General features: G+C 51.6%; 9 protein-coding genes across 9 annotated transcripts; 6 read left to right on the forward strand and 3 right to left on the reverse strand.

Moving 5' to 3' along the window:
* Positions 1–904: 904 nt before the first annotated feature.
* INS49_005571 (uncharacterized protein) lies at positions 905–1,735 on the forward strand (the record flags this gene model as incomplete). The annotated part of the gene is made up of 4 exons (XM_043166350.1): positions 905–1,008; positions 1,099–1,296; positions 1,362–1,556; positions 1,639–1,735. The coding sequence occupies 4 exons, from the start codon at positions 905–907 to the stop codon at positions 1,733–1,735; spliced, it is 594 nt and encodes a 197-aa protein (XP_043017130.1).
* Positions 1,736–2,575: 840 nt separating this feature from the next.
* On the reverse strand, positions 2,576–3,303 carry INS49_005572 (uncharacterized protein; the record flags this gene model as incomplete). Its single annotated transcript, XM_043166351.1, has 2 exons — positions 2,576–2,587; positions 2,638–3,303. 2 exons carry the CDS (start codon positions 3,301–3,303, stop codon positions 2,576–2,578), a joined length of 678 nt encoding a protein of 225 aa, XP_043017131.1.
* Positions 3,304–4,867: 1,564 nt separating this feature from the next.
* INS49_005573 (uncharacterized protein) lies at positions 4,868–7,157 on the forward strand (the record flags this gene model as incomplete). Its single annotated transcript, XM_043166352.1, has 2 exons — positions 4,868–5,909; positions 6,250–7,157. The coding sequence occupies 2 exons, from the start codon at positions 4,868–4,870 to the stop codon at positions 7,155–7,157; spliced, it is 1,950 nt and encodes a 649-aa protein (XP_043017132.1).
* A 2,473-nt stretch (positions 7,158–9,630) lies between these two features.
* On the forward strand, positions 9,631–10,524 carry INS49_005574 (uncharacterized protein; the record flags this gene model as incomplete). The annotated part of the gene is made up of 2 exons (XM_043166353.1): positions 9,631–9,974; positions 10,481–10,524. Coding segments are annotated over 2 exons (388 nt in total), but the record flags the coding sequence as incomplete, so codon positions are not given.
* A 137-nt stretch (positions 10,525–10,661) lies between these two features.
* Positions 10,662–11,997, forward strand: INS49_005575 (uncharacterized protein; the record flags this gene model as incomplete). The annotated part of the gene is made up of 2 exons (XM_043166354.1): positions 10,662–10,737; positions 10,802–11,997. 2 exons carry the CDS (start codon positions 10,662–10,664, stop codon positions 11,995–11,997), a joined length of 1,272 nt encoding a protein of 423 aa, XP_043017134.1.
* A 1,702-nt stretch (positions 11,998–13,699) lies between these two features.
* INS49_005576 (uncharacterized protein) lies at positions 13,700–14,140 on the forward strand (the record flags this gene model as incomplete). The annotated part of the gene is made up of 1 exon (XM_043166355.1): positions 13,700–14,140. The coding sequence occupies one exon, from the start codon at positions 13,700–13,702 to the stop codon at positions 14,138–14,140; it is 441 nt and encodes a 146-aa protein (XP_043017135.1).
* A 2,170-nt stretch (positions 14,141–16,310) lies between these two features.
* Positions 16,311–17,520, reverse strand: INS49_005577 (uncharacterized protein; the record flags this gene model as incomplete). Its single annotated transcript, XM_043166356.1, has 2 exons — positions 16,311–17,017; positions 17,499–17,520. The coding sequence occupies 2 exons, from the start codon at positions 17,518–17,520 to the stop codon at positions 16,311–16,313; spliced, it is 729 nt and encodes a 242-aa protein (XP_043017136.1).
* Positions 17,521–18,076: 556 nt separating this feature from the next.
* On the forward strand, positions 18,077–18,437 carry INS49_005578 (uncharacterized protein; the record flags this gene model as incomplete). The annotated part of the gene is made up of 2 exons (XM_043166357.1): positions 18,077–18,230; positions 18,313–18,437. 2 exons carry the CDS (start codon positions 18,077–18,079, stop codon positions 18,435–18,437), a joined length of 279 nt encoding a protein of 92 aa, XP_043017137.1.
* Positions 18,438–18,831: 394 nt separating this feature from the next.
* INS49_005579 (uncharacterized protein) lies at positions 18,832–20,619 on the reverse strand (the record flags this gene model as incomplete). Its single annotated transcript, XM_043166358.1, has 2 exons — positions 18,832–19,163; positions 19,227–20,619. The coding sequence occupies 2 exons, from the start codon at positions 20,617–20,619 to the stop codon at positions 18,832–18,834; spliced, it is 1,725 nt and encodes a 574-aa protein (XP_043017138.1).
* Between the last annotated feature and the right edge of the window lie 386 nt (positions 20,620–21,005).

Consider the following 21,005-nt stretch of genomic DNA (forward strand, 5'->3'; position numbering starts at 1 on the left):
CGGAGGGTACACCGGTACATCACTCGGGCCGTGACCACAGCAAATTAGAGCACATCACCGAGGCCTAATTCACACTGCCACACTCAACACCCACACACCCAACACCTATATATGCAACACCGTGACCTACTTACCCAATTCACACGGCTAATTTCTACGTTAAGGGCCTATTACAATGTGTTAATTGGGTATATGAATTAGGCGTTGGGTGCGAATTCTGATGTGGTTTATGACTTGTGATGTACCGGTGCACAAGTGTACACCCTCTGTTTTTGCAGATGCGAATCTCTGATTTCTTATTGTAGAGCTACTGGCTGTAGCACAGTCCACATTTGGTTTAGAAGGGCGAAAGTATTAATCGATCTGCAATTTTATCTCTGCATACTGTGCTTCCTCCCATATTTGATGAGTGACATTTCCTTCGTCGGCGTTGGTTCTGCTAGTCTGCGTAGAATTCTCGGACTCAGGCCGCATGCCATTGTTGTTCCACTTTGCTATATGACTTTGTGATTGAATTCTTGACTTATGATATTCTTTCCCACATAGCTGAGGGCAACTCACGTACTGAACGGTCTACTCAGATACTGGGATTCCAGACATAACTGGTAGAATTTCTAAATAGACAAAGAGGTAAGTTCGGCATGCCCGAAGCAAGTCGTCGTTCAAGACAGCAGCATTCGTGCAGGGTTAGGGCTCAGGTCGTCATGATTCAGCTCGAGGTCACCACGAGAATGATTGCCTGGCCTTCTTCCTGTTCCTGTTTCGCAACTGTGCGAGCCACAGGCGCCACCACTCCACAGACGACTTCTGCACCTTACTTAGGAGGCTGGGCTTACCAGTCCTTGATGGTTCGACTATACCGTGTGGGATTGAATTGTCGCTCGCCGAGATGATGGATCTCAAAATGCAGGGGCAAACTGACTCCGAGGAGAATCGGCATGATGTGTCCACGTCGCTGAACTACTACCCCATTGACGCCGGAGCCCCAGTACCTGTCATGGTGGGCAAGTAGGTAGTTCCACTACTCTTGATCTCTCGCTCCCCCATGGCCAGCCTTTACACATATCGTCATTACTGACATAATCCGGCACAATAAAGCACCAGCGTCAACAACAAGAGGCCATCCGTATCGATCGATGCCATCGTACAAGACATTACTGGTCATGAAAATGAATATACGCTCGACAAGAATGGGTTCCAATTCGTCCACCACATCAGTCAAGAGAAGAACTTTGATGATGAAGGACGGATCACTAGCGGGTATTACGCTGAAGTGGAACAGCTGCTGAAAGAGGTGTGAGTCTATCTGGCCAGCGTGGGTGGCTTTCTCACCGCATTACTGATATGATTCCATGACATAGAACAGGTGCCTCACGCGTCGTTGTGTTCAACCATAGAGCGCGTCGAGGACCCTCGGATTGGACCAAGGCAGGATTGGACAATCGTTTGAATGCGGGACCGTTGTTCAAAGTCCACGTAGACCAGTCATACCATGGTGCCGAGCTCCAGCTGCGAAACACACTTCCTGATGAAGCAAACGAGCTTCTGAAGGGAAGGTACCAGTTGATTAACGTGAGTGTCTGTGTCTGCCCCACAGGAAGCGACTCGGCTGACTGGTTATCTATAACTGAGCCGCAGGTGTGGCGACCCATCCGGACAGTACTTCGAGATCCTCTTGCAATCGCAGACGCCTCTACCGTCTTGGATTCCGACCTTGTTCCAGCAGCTATCATAAAGCCGAACTCAAGATCTGAGACATGGGCCGTGAAGCCGAACGCTTCTCATCGATGGTTTTATAAAAACAAACATGTGCCAGATATGGTTGTGCTGATTAAGTGCTTTGACTCGGACACGTCTGTAGCAAGGCGTGCACCGCATTCCGCTTTTAGCTATCAGGAAAATGAAGAGGATCCGAGCAGGCAGAGCATTGAAGTACGAGCCATGGTCTTCTACGACTGATCTCGTGGGTATACAGGCGCCCAAGTGTATCTAAACCATCAAAATCATGTTTTCTTTAGTCACGTTCGGATTTGCTCAGCCCGCTGAGACCAGCGGAGAAGTCATATGTGTCTGACAGTCTTTTGGCTACTTGCATGACTGGTCCGATACGTTCTGCCGGCAGTCCCTGTAACTCGAGGTAGGTTATTATTATTGTTATTATTCTTTTTAAATTCTTCATGACAAATAACTAAAATTAATAGTCGAGCTTCTTTCCTTTCTTCTTCTTCTCTTTGTTTTTGGGCCCAGGGGGGGGGGCAGTGGGGCTGGGGATGGTGTTTACGGCAGTGATGGACCCTGCTTCCATCGACAGTTCCGAGATTCGCTATGAATCATACAGTTGGCGCAAACCTTTTTATCCTTACCTGCAAGTATTGCAGCGTCCGGCTTTGTATAACACCCAGCCCAAAGCCCGCACCCTTGCTCGCACCTTTCACAGGGATCAGTTTCAGGTATACCCGTGATCCGTACAAGAATGGCGATCAGATGCTCTGTTTGGCGAGATGTACCACCTTTTAGATTCCACTTTCCGCGGTGACCCTTTGTATTGACCTCCAAAGCGTTGACGGCAGGTAGATCAAGCTGGCTTCTGTATTAACGGTCGAACTTATGGAACTGACGGGATGTGAAGAAACTTACCATAGACCTGACTTGGTTGTTTGTTGGACGCTCGCCGGGCCTAAATCTCTTGGCAACCTCTTCGGGGTATGTTTCCAAAACAACAGACCAGGCGGTCCGCCTGGCGACACCATCTAAAGAGTCGCTCCGACCACCACTTTCGTTCTCGCCGCCTTTGGGGTGCAGTGATTGAATCTGAACGGGCGAGCGCGGACCACTGAACTCCTCCACCTCTGCAACCTCGTGGAAATCGGCACTTACAGACCTCTGTTGTTCCAAGTGGTAATGGGCTCTCTTAAGCCCACGAAGCATCCGCAGAGATCGACGAGGTGTTGCAGGCTCGGCTTGTACATCCGAGGAGCTGTTGGCTGAGGCATCGTCCGCGACCGTGAGCTGGTGAACCGCTTGAGTCTCAGGGATAGGCGTCGGCTCGAGATTTCCAGGCGCATCCGCCTGATTTTGTGCTTCGTGTTGGTCAGAAGTTCTTTGGCCATCGGCTATGCTTGGACTGGACCCTGATGCAGGTCTTCTCAGAAAAGCAGCCCAATCCTGCTGATGAATGTTGAGACCGAGCTCTTCACTCAAGGCTTCGATCTTGCGAATCTTGTAGCGACGCTCTGAGGCACGGGCCTCAAGATTGGCAATGACCAGATCGAGATCATGGTCGCTCAGTCCAGAAAATTCCATGCCGGCTCTGCCTTGTGCATGGTTTTCATCGTTTGCACTTGTGGTTGCTCCGTGGTCGTCAGCGCTTACCGAGTGCTGCACACTGTTGCCAGCGCGCCGAGAGTGTGCTATGATAGCATGACCATTCCTCGAGTGATCTCTCTGCTGGTTGATGAACTGGAAGCTTCGAAGAATCTCATCAGACAAAGGATGAGGGAGAGACGAGCGTGTTGACGAAGAGGTGGAACTCGAAGAATATTCCCCTTCATTCTGTATGGCGACTTGGTCTGATTGAAAAGTTGAGCTCATGTTTGTTCCAAAGGGAGAATTTCACCGCGTGCTGCGCCTGACTACTGCACATTGGTGATTGAAGAACTCCTAGAAAATGTAAATGTGAAATTCTTAGTGTATTGAGGACGTAAGTGGCTGACTGGGCGTCTATGCTGCACAGAAAGCTATGGACAGGAGAGGAGAATAGCCATTGCCAACCTGGCAGGCCGCTGCGAACTCTCACAATGCGCACGTGACTTTGACCCGCTTTGTGTGGAAAACAAAGTGTTACCCCGCCCTGCAAATCTGACTCAGTCACCCCCCTCGCATATAAAAAGCCCTCTTCGCGCGCGCCACAGCGCAGCGTATTCGCGTCTTCTACATACTCTCAAAATGTCACAACCTCCTCCAACCAAGCGCGCCCGCGTAGCGTTTTCGCGCCCTCTTCACACATGGTGCGCACCTTGCATTTCTCGCCTTTCTCGTGATCATTTACATCGCTGCCACGACAAAAAGGCACGGGAGGCATTATTTTGCATATATACATGGTAATCATAAATGCAAACCTCTTCCTTTCACTATAATAAAGCGCTATGGAAATACTTATGGAGGGCAAAAAGGAAGAGGAAAGTAAGGGGGAAATTAAGGAGGAAAGAAGCAATATAAACGCTGCGTAGTCGCGCGCACGCGAAGAGGGCTTTTTTCTATGCGGGGGGAGCGAATAACTCGATTGACTAGGTGGGGGGGGGTAACACTTTATTTTCCACACACAGCGTCTCCGCCCCAAATGCATCAAGGCTCACAACCACTAACCCCTGCACCCCAGACGAAATTTTGGTGAGATTTCAGAAAAATATATAACCTAGGTTGGGTATTCTGGTATTAAATCAGTTGACATAGAAAAATGTGAATAAAAAATGATACTTCGAAGAGCTTGTTCAATACGTGGAGAATATCGCAATGTCTTGATTAACAGTTCGAGGCAAGATTCTGGCTCCAAATAGGGTCTGCAGTTACATATAAGGTCAGGCCCGGAGAAAGAGAATTTCAGAGGTCCCGGCCGTGCTGCCGTTGCGTGTATATATATTGCAGTTCTGAGCTGATCCGGACCTCTAGAGATACAAAAGGAGGCCAACTCACGGATTCGAGCGTTCGTTACGACACTACAGATCTCTTAGGGTCTATACTGAAGCAGCTTTATCGGCACTTATCTCTGGACGAAGATGTTCCTAGACTGAGAGAGCTTTGCTTTACTGCGCATATAGAACAACCAAGCAGAGAGGATATAATCCACGGAATCAAAAGTGTCATACCAATGTTGGCCAATGTTCTTCTATTCAGTCGGGATGGGTATCCTGCCATCAGCGGCGCTACTGGCGGGTTTCCGAGCATCGAAGTCGACCGAGGAGCCAACATCGAAGACATCAACCGGTTCATTGGCGATAGAAGCAAGCAACTTACCAAAGACCTGGCTTCCCTGAAAGAAATACAAGATCACCTGCTTAGCTCTGCCGACGGTATGTTCCTTTGGGTATCTCTGGTTATCGATTCCATCAAAAAGGAAAGGACAGCAAGGAAAATGAAGCTTGCTGCCCTGAACATGCCCAGAGGAGTTTCTGGGGCTTATGCAGGTGCTCTCAAACGCATTCTTGTGAAAGAGGAGCCCGCTAGGGGCTTGGCTTTGAAAGCTCTACTGTGGATCACAAACTCCAAAAAGCCCGTCAGCAAGCCCCAGCTCCTAGAGGTTCTGGCTCTCGAGAAGGGCATGTCCTCAATGGATGACGACCAACTTGAAAGACTCGATCCTGACATTCCTCTGACGACGGATTGCGCTGATCTACTTGTTCTCAAAGACGGGCACTATGCGCTTCTACATGCTTCCCTGGGCGATTTCTTGCGATCTTTGTCTAAGGCACACGTTGAAGGTCTTGATTATCATGGAGATCTACAAGCACGAGCACCTCAAATTCTTGCCGAGGACTGCATCACGTTCCTCAAGTTTGGCGTCTTTGGGATTGGGCCAATGCCAAGCCAAGATGCACTGGAGGAATTATTTCAGAAGCACCCTTTCCTGGAGTATGCTGGTCTTTTCTGGGGAGACCATTTGAGAGAAGCACTTGACAGCGGGGCTGAAGGACTCAGAGAAGTTGCCTGTGGCCTCATACGGGCAACTAACACTCGCCGACTCTTGCATCAGATTTACATCCGCAACCTCAGCAACATGAGAGTACATGTTAACCCATTCCCTTTCACATCCGACACAACACCACTGCATCTGCTCTCCATATTTGGACTGGATGCGCCCTTATCCGCGTTCAGTCCCGATGAAGTAGATATACGCCAGACCGACGGATTCGGTTATCGGTCCATCGATCAGGCATCAGCCAATGGGCATAAAGCTATGTGCAGTTGGATCCTGGGCCAACATAGAGGCGGACTCTTGAACAAGAACCAAAGAAAGGGGAAACCATGCAGAAGCTCAACATGGCTGGTTGGTGCTTGTGTCCGTAATCACTGGACCGACCTGTTGTCTCTGGTGTTAGTCATGGGTCACTCTGCAACGGAGGACACGAGGGGATTGACGGCCATCAACTTGGCTGCGAGTCTGGGACATGCGGACATTGTGGAATACCTTTTGCTTTCAGGGGCTCATCCTGACACGAGAGACCGCTGTACCGGATACACACCACTGATCAGCCGCCGTCAACACGCATATGGACGTAATGAGGAAGCTCCTCCAACATTCTGCGAACGCGTCTCTTCAGGCGTGGGATGGCTCTACGGCATTGCACCTGGTATCAAGTGACGGAGATGTACAGATGGCAGCAGAACTCCTCAACAGCGGAGCCAACATCGAAGCAAGAAGAGACGGATCTTTGACACCGCTACACGATGCCGCCGCTAATGGCTGGGAGAAAATCGTCACCTTTCTGCTCGAAAGTGGCGCAGAAAAAGAAGCAAGAACATACAGCAGCCAAACTCCTCTTCTACTTGCCATTCAAGAAGGAAGAACAGGCGCCTCGCGCGTGTTATTGCACGTCGGGGCAGACATCGACGTGGTGGACGACGTTGGCTCAAATTGTCTTCATTCTGCGGCACGAAGAAACCAAGCAGAGACAATGTCATTACTTCTGGCTAATCCATTGACTGCGAGACTTTTGAACACCGGCGATAGAAACCAGCAGACACCGTTACATGTGGCCACCTGGAATGGAAGCACTGTCTGCGCGAGAATGCTTCTCGAACATGGCGCAGATCCAGAAATAGCGGAAACCTTGGGATGGACGCCTTTGTCAGGTGCTTTGAGGCAAGAAAATCTCGAACTCGCTCACATGCTCGTTGACGGTTACAAAGCCGACCCAAAGCACGTGTTTGCTGAAGGAGGTACAAGTATGCACGCATTGGCATTCTGGGACCGGGCCGAGCACATACATACGCTGCTGTCCTGGGGAATCGATCTTTTGGCACAGGACAGACATGGCAATACCGCGCTTCATATTGCTGTGAGGCGCAACCGCATCAGCTTCGAAAGGGCGTTCCTGGCAGAGGTTTCGAGCCAGGACGTCCCTCAGGGAAATGGGAGGGACAAATTGTTGGGTGAGTGAACGGCTGTCCTGCAGCGCCCCCCCCCAAACGTTGTACTTCAATCACCAGTCGTGCAGTTGGGGCAACTTTTAAAGGCACGACCTTACGGAGACGTATAATTGCTTGTTATTCTAAGCCTGAATTACTGGACCTGATACTTGTTTTCGGAATGCTGACATTAAATCCAGTATGTACCATTTTTCTTTTCACGCAGCCGTACGCCTCCAACTCTGCATTAGCTCTCCGCGGAAGCTACTCGAAATCCTGTCACAGGATCAGGGAAAACACGTGGAAGAGTGAGTAATTGATTGTTTAAAAGCTTCATTACGCCGCAGCGAAAGGACTCCATGAAATTGTTAAGTGTCTGATGGAATGGTGCCCTGAGCTGGGGACCCTGAGAGATCACAGAGGAAACCTTGCCATTCATCTAGCGACATCACACAGCCATCTTGACTGTATCAAGCACCTTTGCAGGCCCGAAGTCGTCAATCTGATTGGTCAAGATGGCCGCACAGCTTTACACTACGCTATAGAACAGGGGGACGCTGTAGTGGTAAAGTATCTCGTTGAACACAATGCCGATGTCAACGCTCGCCAATCTCATGGACTCCGCAATCCTCCTCTAATCGAGGCACTACAGAAGGAAGATCAAGTGATAGCCAATACCCTATTAGACGGGAAAGCTGACGTAGAAATCTCGGATGACGATGGTTGGCGCCCTATTCACTTCGCGGCAAATTGTGGAAATGCGGAACTTACATCTCGTTGACTAGATCTTGGTTGCGAACGTCACCCTCAGACATGTCTAGGCGAAACACCCTTCTTCTTGGCGATTCTCTCTCGTCGACCACACATCATTGAGCTTTTCATGAAGCATGATCTGATCATCTCGAACATTGAAACTTTGGAAGGAGCAACATATGCCCATATCGCGGCGCACCAAGGACGATTGGACATCTTACAAGAGCTGGTTAAAACGGACAGAAGTGTCATCTTCAAGACGACTGCTGCAGGGGTTGATGCACTTTACGTCGCGGCCGTGTTCGGTTATCACACCATAGTCGGCTTTCTGGGTGCGATCCGGAATGAAGCTGAGCGGAATGGGGCACTTTGTCGATACGCCATTAGCTGGTGCGGCGGGGAATGGATGCATCAAAACAGTGGATGCGCTCCTGAGTCTGGGGGCAGAAGTCAACAAAACCGACGCATTCCTACGTACGCCGCTGTCGTTGACCGTCAAAAATGGGTATTAGAACGTCGCCCATCGTTTGCTCAAAGCAGGAGCGAACCCACACCTGCGCGACGCCATGGGCTTTTCGGCCTTCGACTATTGTGTCAACGACTCCGCTATGATGGATGTCCTGAGACCTTGGCGATCTATCTCGCCTATGCATGGCATGGCTCAAAGTTCCAACGACCGGCTTTTTGCCCTTGCAAAATGTGTAAGCCGGTCTGCACGGGCAGTAGCTGACTGCAGGCGTAATGCCCTTTATGATGGCCTTCGGGTGAATGAAGTGAGGTGGCATCTTCGGAATCTTCGTTCACTTTTGTTCAGGCTGGCCCTGCCATCATTCATACCGCCATGTCTCCCGGCTCAAAAGACCCATACAGCTGTGCCGGTAAAAAAAGCCGAGATACTCAGGGAATGGAGGATCCTTCTTGCAGCCTCGAACACAGTACTGTCCTGTTTCTTGTGCCGTCGTAGCCTGCGAAGGGAGGCCTATGCCTGCCCGATCTGTGGGTCAGCCGTTTGTGTGGAATGTTATTCTCAGTTAAGTTTTGAGACACTATCACACATGCGCATCAGAGTTTGGAAGGAGCTGCGGCAGCTGGAGGAAGACATGCTCGGCCCTGACAAAAAAACGCGCACTCACAAACTCTGCTGCACAACACGGCTTCTGCGGTATGATTACTAAATTGGATACATAAATTAGCGTACACCATTCAATTCGCAATCCTCTAAAATATTATCTAACGAAGTTTTGATGCTTTCAGAAATTCTTTCGGAAAGGAAATCAGTTTGAGAAGTGAGGGTGTTGGGCTGAAGTGTTAGTAGTGACGCAGTTTGTGAGTGCGCATTTTTTTGTCAGGGCCGAGACATGGTCCCGATCTCGACAGTTTCAATGTGTCTAGCTTACCAGGATTCAAGGGTAGTGCGAGAAGTTCTCTCCCAGGATAACCTTCTCAGATATTGCGTCCTCGCCAAACGACAAGAATACGTCAAGTGGAGAAAGCGTTGGGGCCTCCATCACTTTCGAAGTAGAGATTTTCACGGGTGGAATCTTGTTCATACCATGGCTCGTGTTCTCTCACATGAACACGACGGGAACAGGAGTGACGATGAGTGTGCCCCTGGTGCCTCGGAGAACGAGCAACCCAACGCCACGCGAAGAACTCGCATTCTTCTCAAGGAGCGGTGGCAAGATGTCTTATCCACACGGTTTGTCGACGACGATTTTAACACGACGCCATGTACGCACACCAGCTTCTTGAATGTATCGCACCACCGCCAGAGTCTCAGGGAGCCGCAAGTTATTTTCGACTCCGCGGGCGATCTCACAACTCAAGGACTGCCTGGCCAGCGGGGACCTCACATTCGAGAAATTCCAAACACAACGCTTTACGGACTCAACCTCTGAAGTTTCTGAAAACGGAAACAATGTGCCTGAACAGGCTATCGGACGGGAACGCAGTTCAGGTTCCGGCGCAGACTCTGGCGATGAGACATCATCCCTTGAGAGCGCGTCAAACGCTACCAGCGACGCGACCGATGTGAGCGTTGCCTCGGATGTGGAAAACGAAGCACAGATCGACGTTGAGGAACTTCTTGAGAATTTGTCAGTGAAAAGAGGGTCTTTGATGAAGGAGAGATTATTAGCAGATGAGAACGACTTGGTGCTTGAGACGGCCTGGAAGCTTGTCCAAGCGATAGTCTACCATGGCACACCGCGGCAATCACTGAAGGACATCGCAGAACAGGGTAGCGACTGGCACACAGCTCCAGGAACACCCATTGCGTTTGCTTTAGGGGGAAGTAGTGGTGGTTCTTTGCACTATAGTACAGCTGGATTTATCTAGCGATTAAAGGATAGATTAGGTGAAGTAAAAAATACCTAGGTATAATACTTGGATGGCAAGTTGGTGCGTCCCAAAATCTCGGAGTCTAGACGATCATGCGCCTGACTGAAAACCTGTCGTTCACCTGGACATCCAAGCACGCCCCCGTCTTCGGCGATCGGGACCGGCCAGCCCGACTTCACCGCAGGTACACAGGTAGTCTAACCAGCAATCCCGAAGCTTCTCTACCGGTACGGTGCCGGTACGGCGCCGGGTCGCCGCCAAGCGTCAGCCGACTCGGCGCCGAGTTCATGACCCAGCTTATGCAGGGTATGCCAACCAGGCGATTAGACGGAAGTTATTTACAGGATATCCGGTCCACAGGTATAAAATGTTGGAAAAAAATCCCTAGACTTCTTGGATCGATCCAAGAAAGTCTCGTACTCCGAACCAGTTGTCACTCTAAGATGAGTGTTGAATCCAACGAGGAGGTCTTCCGACCAGCCTTTCCAAATGTCCCTGCATCGCTTCGCCCTCCAACAAGTATGTTCGCAAACAATTCTCAATCAACGGTCACCTGAAAACATATTCTGACGGCTCATCCCAGTGGTATCCTACGGCTTACCGTTCGACAAGGCTGCCGCGAGGCACATAATCGGCACCCTCGGTTGCCGACGCACTTATATTGTGGCATCGAAAGGACTAGCTTCCCACTCGGACAGTCTCGTGAAGTTGGAGAACGCTCTGCACGATCACCATGTGGGGACGTGGATGGGAATACCAGCCCATACACCATATGATGCATTGATTCCAATCCTACGAGACATCCGAGAGAAAGCGGCCGACTGTATCGCCACCCTTGGGGGTGGCAGTTTAGCAGACGGAGCCAAACTGCTCACTTATGCTCTCGCAAATGGCGTCGAAAGCGTGGGGGATTTGGTCCGCCTCGAAGCTTCTTATTTGAAACTGGACCTTGAAGCCGTTTCTCGAGGCGAGGGCTCATCTCTGGGCAACGCCCCGACAATCCCGCTGGTCTTCATACCGACACTGTCTGGTGCCGAATTCTCCAAGTTTGCGGGCTGTACCAATCCTACGAACCAGATGAAGGTCCAGTTCACGCATCCTGGCATGTTTGCCAAGATTCTCGTTCTAGACGGCGAGTTGTGCCGCTCGACGCCGGACTGGGTCTGGCGCAGCACCGGAGTCAGGGCCATAGACCATTGCGTCGAAAACATATGCTCCTCCCACCCAAAGCCAGAGTCGGACGATGCGTGCTTGGAAGGGCTCGGTCTACTGACCAGGTCGCTGCTCCGGTACACCAAGGAGCCAGACGACATGGCGGCGCGGCTTGATAGTCAACTGGGCTGCAATAGGGCTATGACAGGCTTGACAATGTTTGTTCCGTGTGGTGCCTCACATGGCATTGGTCATAATCTGGGGCCACTGGGAGTTGGCCACGGCCAGACGTCCTGTGTACTTCTTCCGTCGGTCATGAAGTACAACGCGTCGGCCAACTCGCAGCGCCAGAAAATCGTTATGGATACGTTGTGGTCGGAGCCCGAGGTGGCTCAGGTGTTGGAGAAGCGCGGGCTGGTCGAGGGAAAGGTTGACGCGGGCGACATGCTCCGGGCGATATTTGACGAGCTTGATATGCCTAGGACTCTTGAATCAGTGGGTGTAGGCAGGGGGCAGTGGGATCGATTGGCGCGCAACAGTCTGGCGGATAGCTTCTGTCATGCCAACGTGATTCCGCTTGTTCAGGCTCAGCAAATTAAGGATATTCTGGAAATGTGCTCGGGCTAGCTGAGGACTGAGAAGTTGCACTAACAATGCCCGGAAACTTTGGCTATTAATCTTGAGCGTTTCCCAAAAGGCGAAGTGTTGGTGAATGGGATTAACTGTGACCTTAGACAGTTACGCTGAAGGGCCATGGCCTCGGGTTGTTTTGGTGGCGGCACACATGTACGTCAGTCACATAGATCAGCTAATTCAAGATACAGTAGATATCAGAAAGATCTTTCCACTTCCCTCCAGCGACGAGAGTTTGCCCGGCTATTTCTATACCCAAGGCATGTCCATGTTGCTTGAAATCGCCTCTGGATCCTGTTCCGGCGGAGACTCAATGTGAATATACCCAAACCTCATGGCTAGTTGCCAGGCATCATCCATCATCCAAGCTGGTATAGATATACCGACGGAGAGTGAACAAAGACATGTGACGATCACGCTTTGAAACCTTCCGCGAGTTCGCTCCATGCTTCAAGAACAGCTCTATAATCCTGTAAACTCTCGTTTGAGGTCTTGAACGGAGCCCGCCCATAGAGCTTGCCGTCCTCAAAAGCCGCACCAACATAGGTGGAGAGGCCTTATTCCCCAGTTCTCTGACGTCTGGGTCGGCCCCAGCTTTGAGACATATCGTCATTTTCCGAACAATCAAATCGTTCCTGGCAACAATTTCCGTATCTGCGTTGCTCCAGATGTCCGTGACGACGCCGAGAAAGATGAGCCTTCTCGATGCGATATATCTTTCAAACGTCTGGTGAGTACGAGTCCCTGTGACACGCGGACTGTCCCAAAGCACTGAAGTCCCAAAGTGGTCGAGTAAGGTCTCTAGCATGGCCAGTTCCTCCTCTGGGGTGTGTGTCACACACAAATGCTTGGCCGAGGGCAACAGCGCGCAGAAAACCAGATCCGCCATATCATGAGTAGCCCAGTCTGTTTCAAGCTTATGTCGAGTATAGAGGAGCAATCGGCTCTGAATGACAAAGTAGCTGAATCCCGAGGCTTTGCACTGTAGGATGACTCTCCTCGAAACCCCCGCCGTGGTCTGGAAGCCCAACTGACCACACTTTGTGGAAATCGTCTTGAGCGTTTCAGGGTTCGAACTCTCGAGTACCGCCGCCGTGACTTCTGGCGATATTTTGGCGAAAGTGTCTTGGAGAGTAGCCAGGACATCCACCATGGGTGTCGAGTATTTCAATTCCGCTTCCCGCAAATATGGTGCGATCTGGCCCAGCAGGTGAGACAGGATCAATTTGAGGCGCTCGTCTGCGATAGAAAAGTCCAGTTTCTTGACCTCCGCCAGAATAGCGAGGCAAACACGGACCGACGGTTGAAAGTCCGGGGGACACCGCAAAGAAAGGAGTTTACCGACTTCTTGCGTTGCAATAAAGTCACGTACGGTTCGATGTAGAAAGCGGACTTCGTAGCCTTTTCACAATAAGACTGGTGACACATATCGTTTTGGCGCGCCCGGTTGTCATTTCTAGGACTCGATCGGCGTCGGCTGATTTCGGTGTCGATATACACTCGAGCAGGCCATTGCATTGGGCATTCAATCGGATTTTGGTACGTATGAGTCGACCTAATCTCTCCGCCGTCGGCTCCGGCTCCGAACCGGAATCCAAGGCAAACCTAGGATCTTCCTCGTCTATATATGAGTAAGTTGTGAGGGACAAGGGGCTGTGGGGTGATGTGCTATCGTAAAGAAGCGTGCTTGTTCTTCATGATAGACCTCGTCCGTGGTGTTCAGCATATGCAGGTAGAGCTTTTCAAGATCCCTGGGCAGCAGAAGAAGTCTCCGTTGCAAGTTGGACAATCGATCTGCGTTCGTAAGTCCCTGGAGAAGCGATCGGACGACGAGGAAAACCCAGAGGAAAACACCGTCAGCGGCTTCTGCTATCTCGTCGACCAATGTTTCACACCGTGGTTCGCTCTCCGCCAGTTTCTGGAATTTGGGATTCTGGCCCAACCTTTCCCGAGTGAAAAGACGAATGTCGCCGTCCGTGAGATGTTCGAGCCTCAACCGCTGGCTGACGAGATGACTAAAAGCAGCTTGAAAGACGTTCCAGGGACGACTAGAGACGCATATTTTCACATGCCGAGACTCTGCGACGGCTTGCAAAATACCAATGATCTCTTCGTAGTCTTCGTCGTGCTCTCCTGAGTACTCATCCAACCCGTAAAACAAAAAAGCAGAAAGCAACCGAGTGTTCGTCTGCAGCAGCCAGCCGGGTGAAGCACTGTCGTAATTCACGCATGGTCCATGGTCGGTGGCGAGAGAGCCCCGGTTCTTCATCTCAACGGTCTTCAACAACACGAGGTATCAGGTTTGGGCAGCCTCGAAGAGCCTCGAAAAGTAAAGACCGCAACAGGCATTCCTGAGACTTTTGCATATCTGTACCAACACTCCAGAAGAAATGGGTTGCAACCACCAGCATCTTGTTGACGGCCCAGGTTTGGAGAAGACGAAGCGTCTCCTCTTGTCCGAAAATCCATTTGACAATCGTCGATTTTCCAGATCCTGGTTTTCCAGATATCCAATAAATGCCATCCCCAGATGGGAGCCAGCGGCGCAGAGCGGGAGTAGAAGACTTGGGACTGTATCGTACCCTAGACTGCCTAGGACGGCATTCGTTCGAGCCACAAAATCACAGCCCGAACGAAGGATTGAAAGCTTGTTGACAAGCTCGGCTCCGGCATTCTCGTCGCTAGCAGAGCCGCGTCTGAATTGATCCATGAACCCCTTGATTTCCGCTCTCATCAAGTCAAGATCCTGGCTCATCTTTGTACCCAGCTTCGCGTTCTGAGCTGACAGGTTGTGTATCATTTGAACGACCCGAGATTGCGTGCGGTTTCATATATCAATTATAGTTAGTTACCTGCCAGGTAGTAGTCGCTCGAAAGCCTGCTTGCAAGGACCAATGCAGTATCGAAAACGAAAAAAGAGCAGACTTACTAGATGCTATTCGCGAGACACAGATGTATTGCGTTACGCAGTACGTCAATTCTTCTCAGGAGTCTCTCGATTTCTTCCTTATAAAATACCAATCTAATGGTTCGTCTCAAAGTCGACAGCCGGCTGCGGTCTTGACCAACGTCAATCTCCAACTTCTTGAGGATTGTCAAAAGCTGGTCGGCGAACCTTTCGACAGTCATGAGCCAACTTTGCCATTTCACTTTCCTCAGCAGAGGCATGGTCGAAAGGACAGCTCAGTTTATTGCTGAGCCCACCGTCTCTATCGCTGTCTTGATGCTTGTGTTGTGATCGTCAAGACCTTGGCCGTCTTCAGCGAGTTTATGAAGTTCGTATAACTTCTTCAGAAATTTGGAGCCGAAGTCTATAATTGAGATGATGGAGCTTGCAAGCCCGACGATCGTCACGGGGTCCATAACCGCCGCGCCGGAGTCGTATTGCTTGCTTCAGCGAGGATAGCAAGTTGTGAGGTGACACAAACGTTAGAAGCAGGACCACGGGATTATGCGAGGCTTCCTAACTTTATCAAGGGACATGAGAAGAAAAGACTGGCATTTGAAGGCACCTGAAGCCACTTTATTCAGCTGCCCTGTAGCCGCCGAGTTGTGGTGGCTGTGCTTCAGCCACGGGCATCAGTCTGTCTCCACGGCTATTGATTAAGTAGGTAACAGTCCAAGCCCAATGCCATGTCATCCAGGGCTGTCAATTCCCCCAAACAAGGAATTTGGCGCTTGCATGGCCGGCGATCGGCTCGCGAAGGGCTAGTCAATGCGTGCCATACCACTTGACCGAGACTCCGCCTCCCATAGTCCAGATTTGCCTATTTCGCCATTGACCACGCCTTTTTACACCAGACTGCCTAGAGAATCTTGCAGCTGAGCCGACGTTGCGTATTCGGGGTCAAAATGCGGGTCAAATTGACAACCTTCTCACTGAATCGGCTACGAGGGATTCTAGCGCCGAAGTGAAAACAGACCTTCCAAGAGCCCTCTTGTAATATCTGCGACTAGTGTTCGGTCCCTTTCACCGCCAAAAGTGCTCCGTCTTTATGAGCACTTTTGAGTCCTTCGCTTGAACGCATGCGTGAACCAAACCTCGTTACGCGCTGTCTCATCTACTTGCTGATTTTGTTCCACTCCACTCCATTCATAGACTGGACATACAACGGTTATATACGTCTTTTGCACGTCCTTCTGCCTCCCATCTGGCACCCTATCAACCGACGCCTGCGGAGATCCGACCGCTGGAGACTCCATGTCCGGCAACGCCGCACTTAACTCAGGCTTGCGCAGTAATGATTATCTTGATAGCCTCTGAATAAAAGCGCCGTTGTCCGTATTTTGACCAGCCATTTTGCATTTCAACTTCTCAAAACATCCTCGCTTCGGAGGTCTCTGCCCTCGAACAGGGCCCTCATCCCTGACACTGTCCCAGAGGCGTCATAGTACTCATCGCTCTCGTCCTGAGTCATTCCTGCCGTCTCCATACCAAACATCACATCGATAGAGGCCAGATCAAAGCTCATCCACACCGGGGCCCAGTGGCGGCTGTGAAACAAGTCGCCGGACTCAACCTTGGTGCGGGCCGTCTTCGCCCACGCGTCACCGCCCTGTGGCACCCAGGCCATGGGCATGGGTGATTTGGCCTGGAAGCAACGTTGGGCGTACTTACGCTGCGTTCTGAGGGCGTGGTAGTACCTTTCAGCCTCTTCCCTGGCCTTGTCGCCGAGTTCAAGCTTCCAGTCCTTGGGCTTATCGGGCACGGCCGACAGCAGTGGTGGGTAGGCGACGTCTTGTGGGCCGTTGGTATGGTCCTGCCCGGTTTTCTCCCAATGTTGCTTGAGAGCGGTTGCACGGGAGGCAATTTTCGACGCGTCGTTCTCCGGAAAGTCCACTCCCTTCGCTACTAGGCGGCGGAGGGCGAGTTCAAACGAAGTGTAGTCCAGGACAAGCTTCGTGATGTCGTCGCGAGTCTCAAGCGAGAGCAAAAGATCGGAGATGCAGCGGACGTCTCCACTACAGTTGTCTGGGATGCTGAACGTTGCCAAAAGAAGGGTGATATAGCCAACTGTACCCATGTCAGCACGTCTCCACGAGCCAGACACCGGAGCACAGGAACCTTCTTTGACTGCATTCTCTAGATGCGTAGGAGGAGGGCCATAACTTGGCGGGATTCGTGGCCAATGATCCTGCATGCTGCCATCGTCTGCATCTGCGGCATATTCGGATCCGACCAAGTCGCCGAGGTCGCATCTGCCACCCAAAGGACAGTCAGCGACGTACTGCGGACGGCTAGTCATGTTGAAGTCTGCCTTTGTTGTGAATTGAATTTCCATATCCTGAAGAGCTTGAAGCAAAGCCACGAGCATTTATCATATTTTGAAGGACATGAGATTAGTCCTAGAACGGATAGTGCCCAGGCGCCCGCGGTGTTAGTGCAATCTGCCTAAATCTCGTCAGGCAGAATCCCTATAGTCTACCAAGAAACAGACGCCAAGTCAGGTGACTGCCGTGAAAGCAAACAAACGCCGGGTTGAGTTTAGGCGTACACTGAGACACCAACATGAGCATTTCGCCTGCAGCTGTTGGTTGAATACAGACATTTGAAATCGACCCAAGCATGTGATTGGCTCTTGACTGCGGTAGGATCTTGCCCGTTTGACCCCTGAACTGAAGGATTCACCTGTTGGTATGTTATTTAGGTATCTATAATGTCTTTAACGTGCCTTGCGCTTGGCTGTTTTCCCCTTTTGTTTTTTTTTTGGTTCAAACTCTCATCACCCGCGTTTCTGGATCTTAAAAAAAAAAAAAAAAAACACTGCTAAAACTAGGAGCAAAGCACAGCCAACATGCCTGAGTACCTGTTACTAGAGCCGTAGAAGGAGGTTGCGCGCCTGACGGAGCAAGATGCTGTCATCACACACTTCATGGACAACAAGCGCATTGTGGCTCCGGTCGATTTGAACAAGCCGGGCCTGGTGATCCTTGATTCGGCCACAGCCGATGGCCTGTTCTTACGGGAGATCCAGCCACTCCTGACCGAGCCTTACACTCTCCTTGGGTACGACATCATGCCAAGCTTCTTTCCCGTGCAGACGCCGGGCCTGGAGCCACATTTGCGAACGACATGGCTGGCTGGCTCAAAGAGGAAGGGTTCGAGAGCGTCCAAGAGGTACCCATCCACGTTCCCATGGGGCCCAGCAGCAAGGACGCCGAGTGGGGCGATCGCAGCGCGCAGGTCTTGGTGGCTGCAGCCACGGGTATAGCTGGCGCATACAAGAGTACGTTTAGCTGCTGACCTCCACCCCTTGTTGTTTCATTCATTCCGTTCCCCGCTGACCTCGTCGCTTTCGACACCTGCAGTGATGAATGTTGATGTTGCCGACTCGGTCTTAGACAAGCTCCCGGAGCGAGCAACAGACGAGTTCACAAAAGAGGGCGGCACCTACCGCATCAACATTGCAATCGGCCGTAAGCCGCCTGCTTAAACCTGCGAGAACTAGGCGCCATGGGACATGTACAGTAGAGCGGACGGTGTGCTCGGTGGTAGATGCGGCCTATTTTGAGGCTCAGGCATTACACATAGACAGAAAGGTTTTTCGAGCTGTTTGAGTCGTCACAGCTCATGATTGCAAACTAGAAGATAGCGTCGTTTACCATGGCCGTCCGATCCGAAATCACAGCGCCGTCGTATCAGGGCCACTACGACCTGCTCAAGCAGTATCAGATTGATCCTGGTTTGAATTTCTATCTCCTTGATCACTTCGCTGGACTGTGGGCCAGGGTTTTTTTTCCCCACCTTCGGAAGACAGGTAGCTCCAGGATGTGTGGTAATGGAGGTACCACGCTCATCTCGTCATCCCAGTCCATTTCAAAGGCTGTTCAGCTGCCTTTGAAATATCGACCGTAAACCCATCTCGAGAAGCGTACACTGGGGGCCTCAATAGATTTGGCAGCCAATTCTGCCACGTATAAAAACACCACAATGCTTAAAGCGAGGCAGAATAAATAATTCGGCTCTAGCCCGTACGGCCCCTGGTCAGTGAACAGGAACCAGCTGGCATCGTGCCATTTATTTGCAATAGAGCCAAACAAGGATATAGCGCCTTCGTCCATGTCTTTCTTGACGCCCGTCAGGTAAAAAAGACGCTCCGAGAAGAACCCAATCATGGGTCCATGGGTTAGATAGAGGGGGAAAGAGATCCTTCCAAGATCTGTAGAACTTGTCAGCAAAGGGGACCCGGAGAAGAGAGAGGCGATCGGGGCCAGTGACCAACATTGTGAGAAGCCACTCGCAAGAGCGCGTTTCAGCCAACCGATTTCCTTAACAGCTAGAAGAAAGATCCACGCAGCCCAGAACAACCAGAACCATAGCCAGCTGGGATCGTCGCCGTCGCGAGGGTAAGCCTCTGGAATCAACCACTCAAGGGTCATCCAGCCACGGCATATTCCCAGCACCTCGCCCCTCGAGGAGCCCACAGGGGATCCAGAAGGCGAGGCCCCGAGGTACAACGCACCGACCAGGGCGGCATGGCAAACTGACGTCCGCACGAGGGTATGCCTGCCCACCGCCTGCACTAGCCCATCCCAGGGAAGACGCATCTGCACGGCACCTGACGAAATCAGGTCAAGCTCCGCCGTGACCATGCCTGCAAAGAATGTAGCCATTTGGGCAGCCGGGACCGCGACGATCAGGTACCAAATCATGGCCAGTGTCAGAAAGAAGCGCCTCTTGTGTTGCATCCGCGAGAGGGCAAAAAGCCACACAAACAGCGACATGGAGCCGCGCATCTCTACGACAAGGGACCACGTGTGTTGATTCACGGCATGATAACCGCCGTCGAAGAAGTAGAGGTATCGCCCTGTCTCCCTCACCCACGCCAGCAGCTGGAGCAGCATGCTGTCCTCGCGCTTCATGGCAGACGTCGGGATGCCCGTGAGATACGACACCACCATGGCGGCTAGTGTGCTCCAGACGACGGGGAGAAAAAGCCTAAACGGACGACGGACGACAGACGAGTGGAGCGCTTCGACAAAGTCGGCCTGACGGCCCGCGTGGAGGAGGGAGAGCAGGCGCTTTGGCAGCACGTAACCAGAGATAGTGAAGAAGAGCGCGACGGAGAAGTGCCCGCCCGTCCAGAGCGTCCTAATGACAGGCCAGGCGGCGGGCGTGGCGTTGGGGGCGCCGGAGGGCAGGATGGCGCCGTAGCAGTAGTTGATGCCGTCGTGTGTCCACAGCGTTAGGTGGAAGACGCAGACGAGCAGGGCGGCCCAGCCCCGCAGGCCGTCGAGCCAGGCAGTTTTGGGTTGCTCATCAATGAGTCGGCCTCTTGGCTTTGTGCGGCGAGACAGAATCTCGGGGGTGAAGAAATCCAGAACACATAGTGCAATGTGTCGAGGAGCGAGGCCCTTGAGCGGCTCGTTCCAGATGTGCTGAACCCCACAAGGCTGCGGTGGTTCGGGTGATAGTTGACGAAAGTTCGGCAGCCCTTGGTTGTTTTCTGGCTGCATCGCAGTCTTAGACCTTTCATGGCCCACGGTGCTGAAGCGAGTTGAAGAGACGGCTTTCGAGTTTATTCTGCGTTGGTCGTTTTGCACAGTGAACTGGTGCGCACCTTGAGGCCCGGGCCAGAGAGAAAAAGCCGAGACCGCTGTCAAGATGCTGAACATGACACGTCGTCTTGGATACCATGCTTATCTTAAGTAACGACGCCGTTAATCGGGGCGGCATGAGCCGTTCTTAGAAGCCATAGGACGGTCCTTACTCGTGCATGTCCTTGGCGAGACATGGGCCTACTAACGTTCAAGGTTCGCGATTTATAATGCCCCCTTCTCGTATCAATATGTGCATTTAAAACCAACCGGTAGGCTGCGATGGCGAATGCTTTTCTCATTACTAAGTCGAGGAGCCCTATTAAATGCTAGCACAGTGAATGGCTTAACAATCTGCCCGTAAACTTTAGCAACTTTCCAGCAACGTCTTCACCATCTCCCAACAAGTGCAAGAGTAGACTCGGCGCAAAAGGTCGATGGTACCGCGCCTTCAACTGCGATTA

The sequence above is a fragment of the Diaporthe citri genome (assembly GCF_014595645.1).
Source record: "Diaporthe citri strain NFHF-8-4 chromosome Unknown scaffold_18, whole genome shotgun sequence".
Taxonomy (NCBI): Eukaryota; Fungi; Ascomycota; class Sordariomycetes; order Diaporthales; family Diaporthaceae; genus Diaporthe; species Diaporthe citri.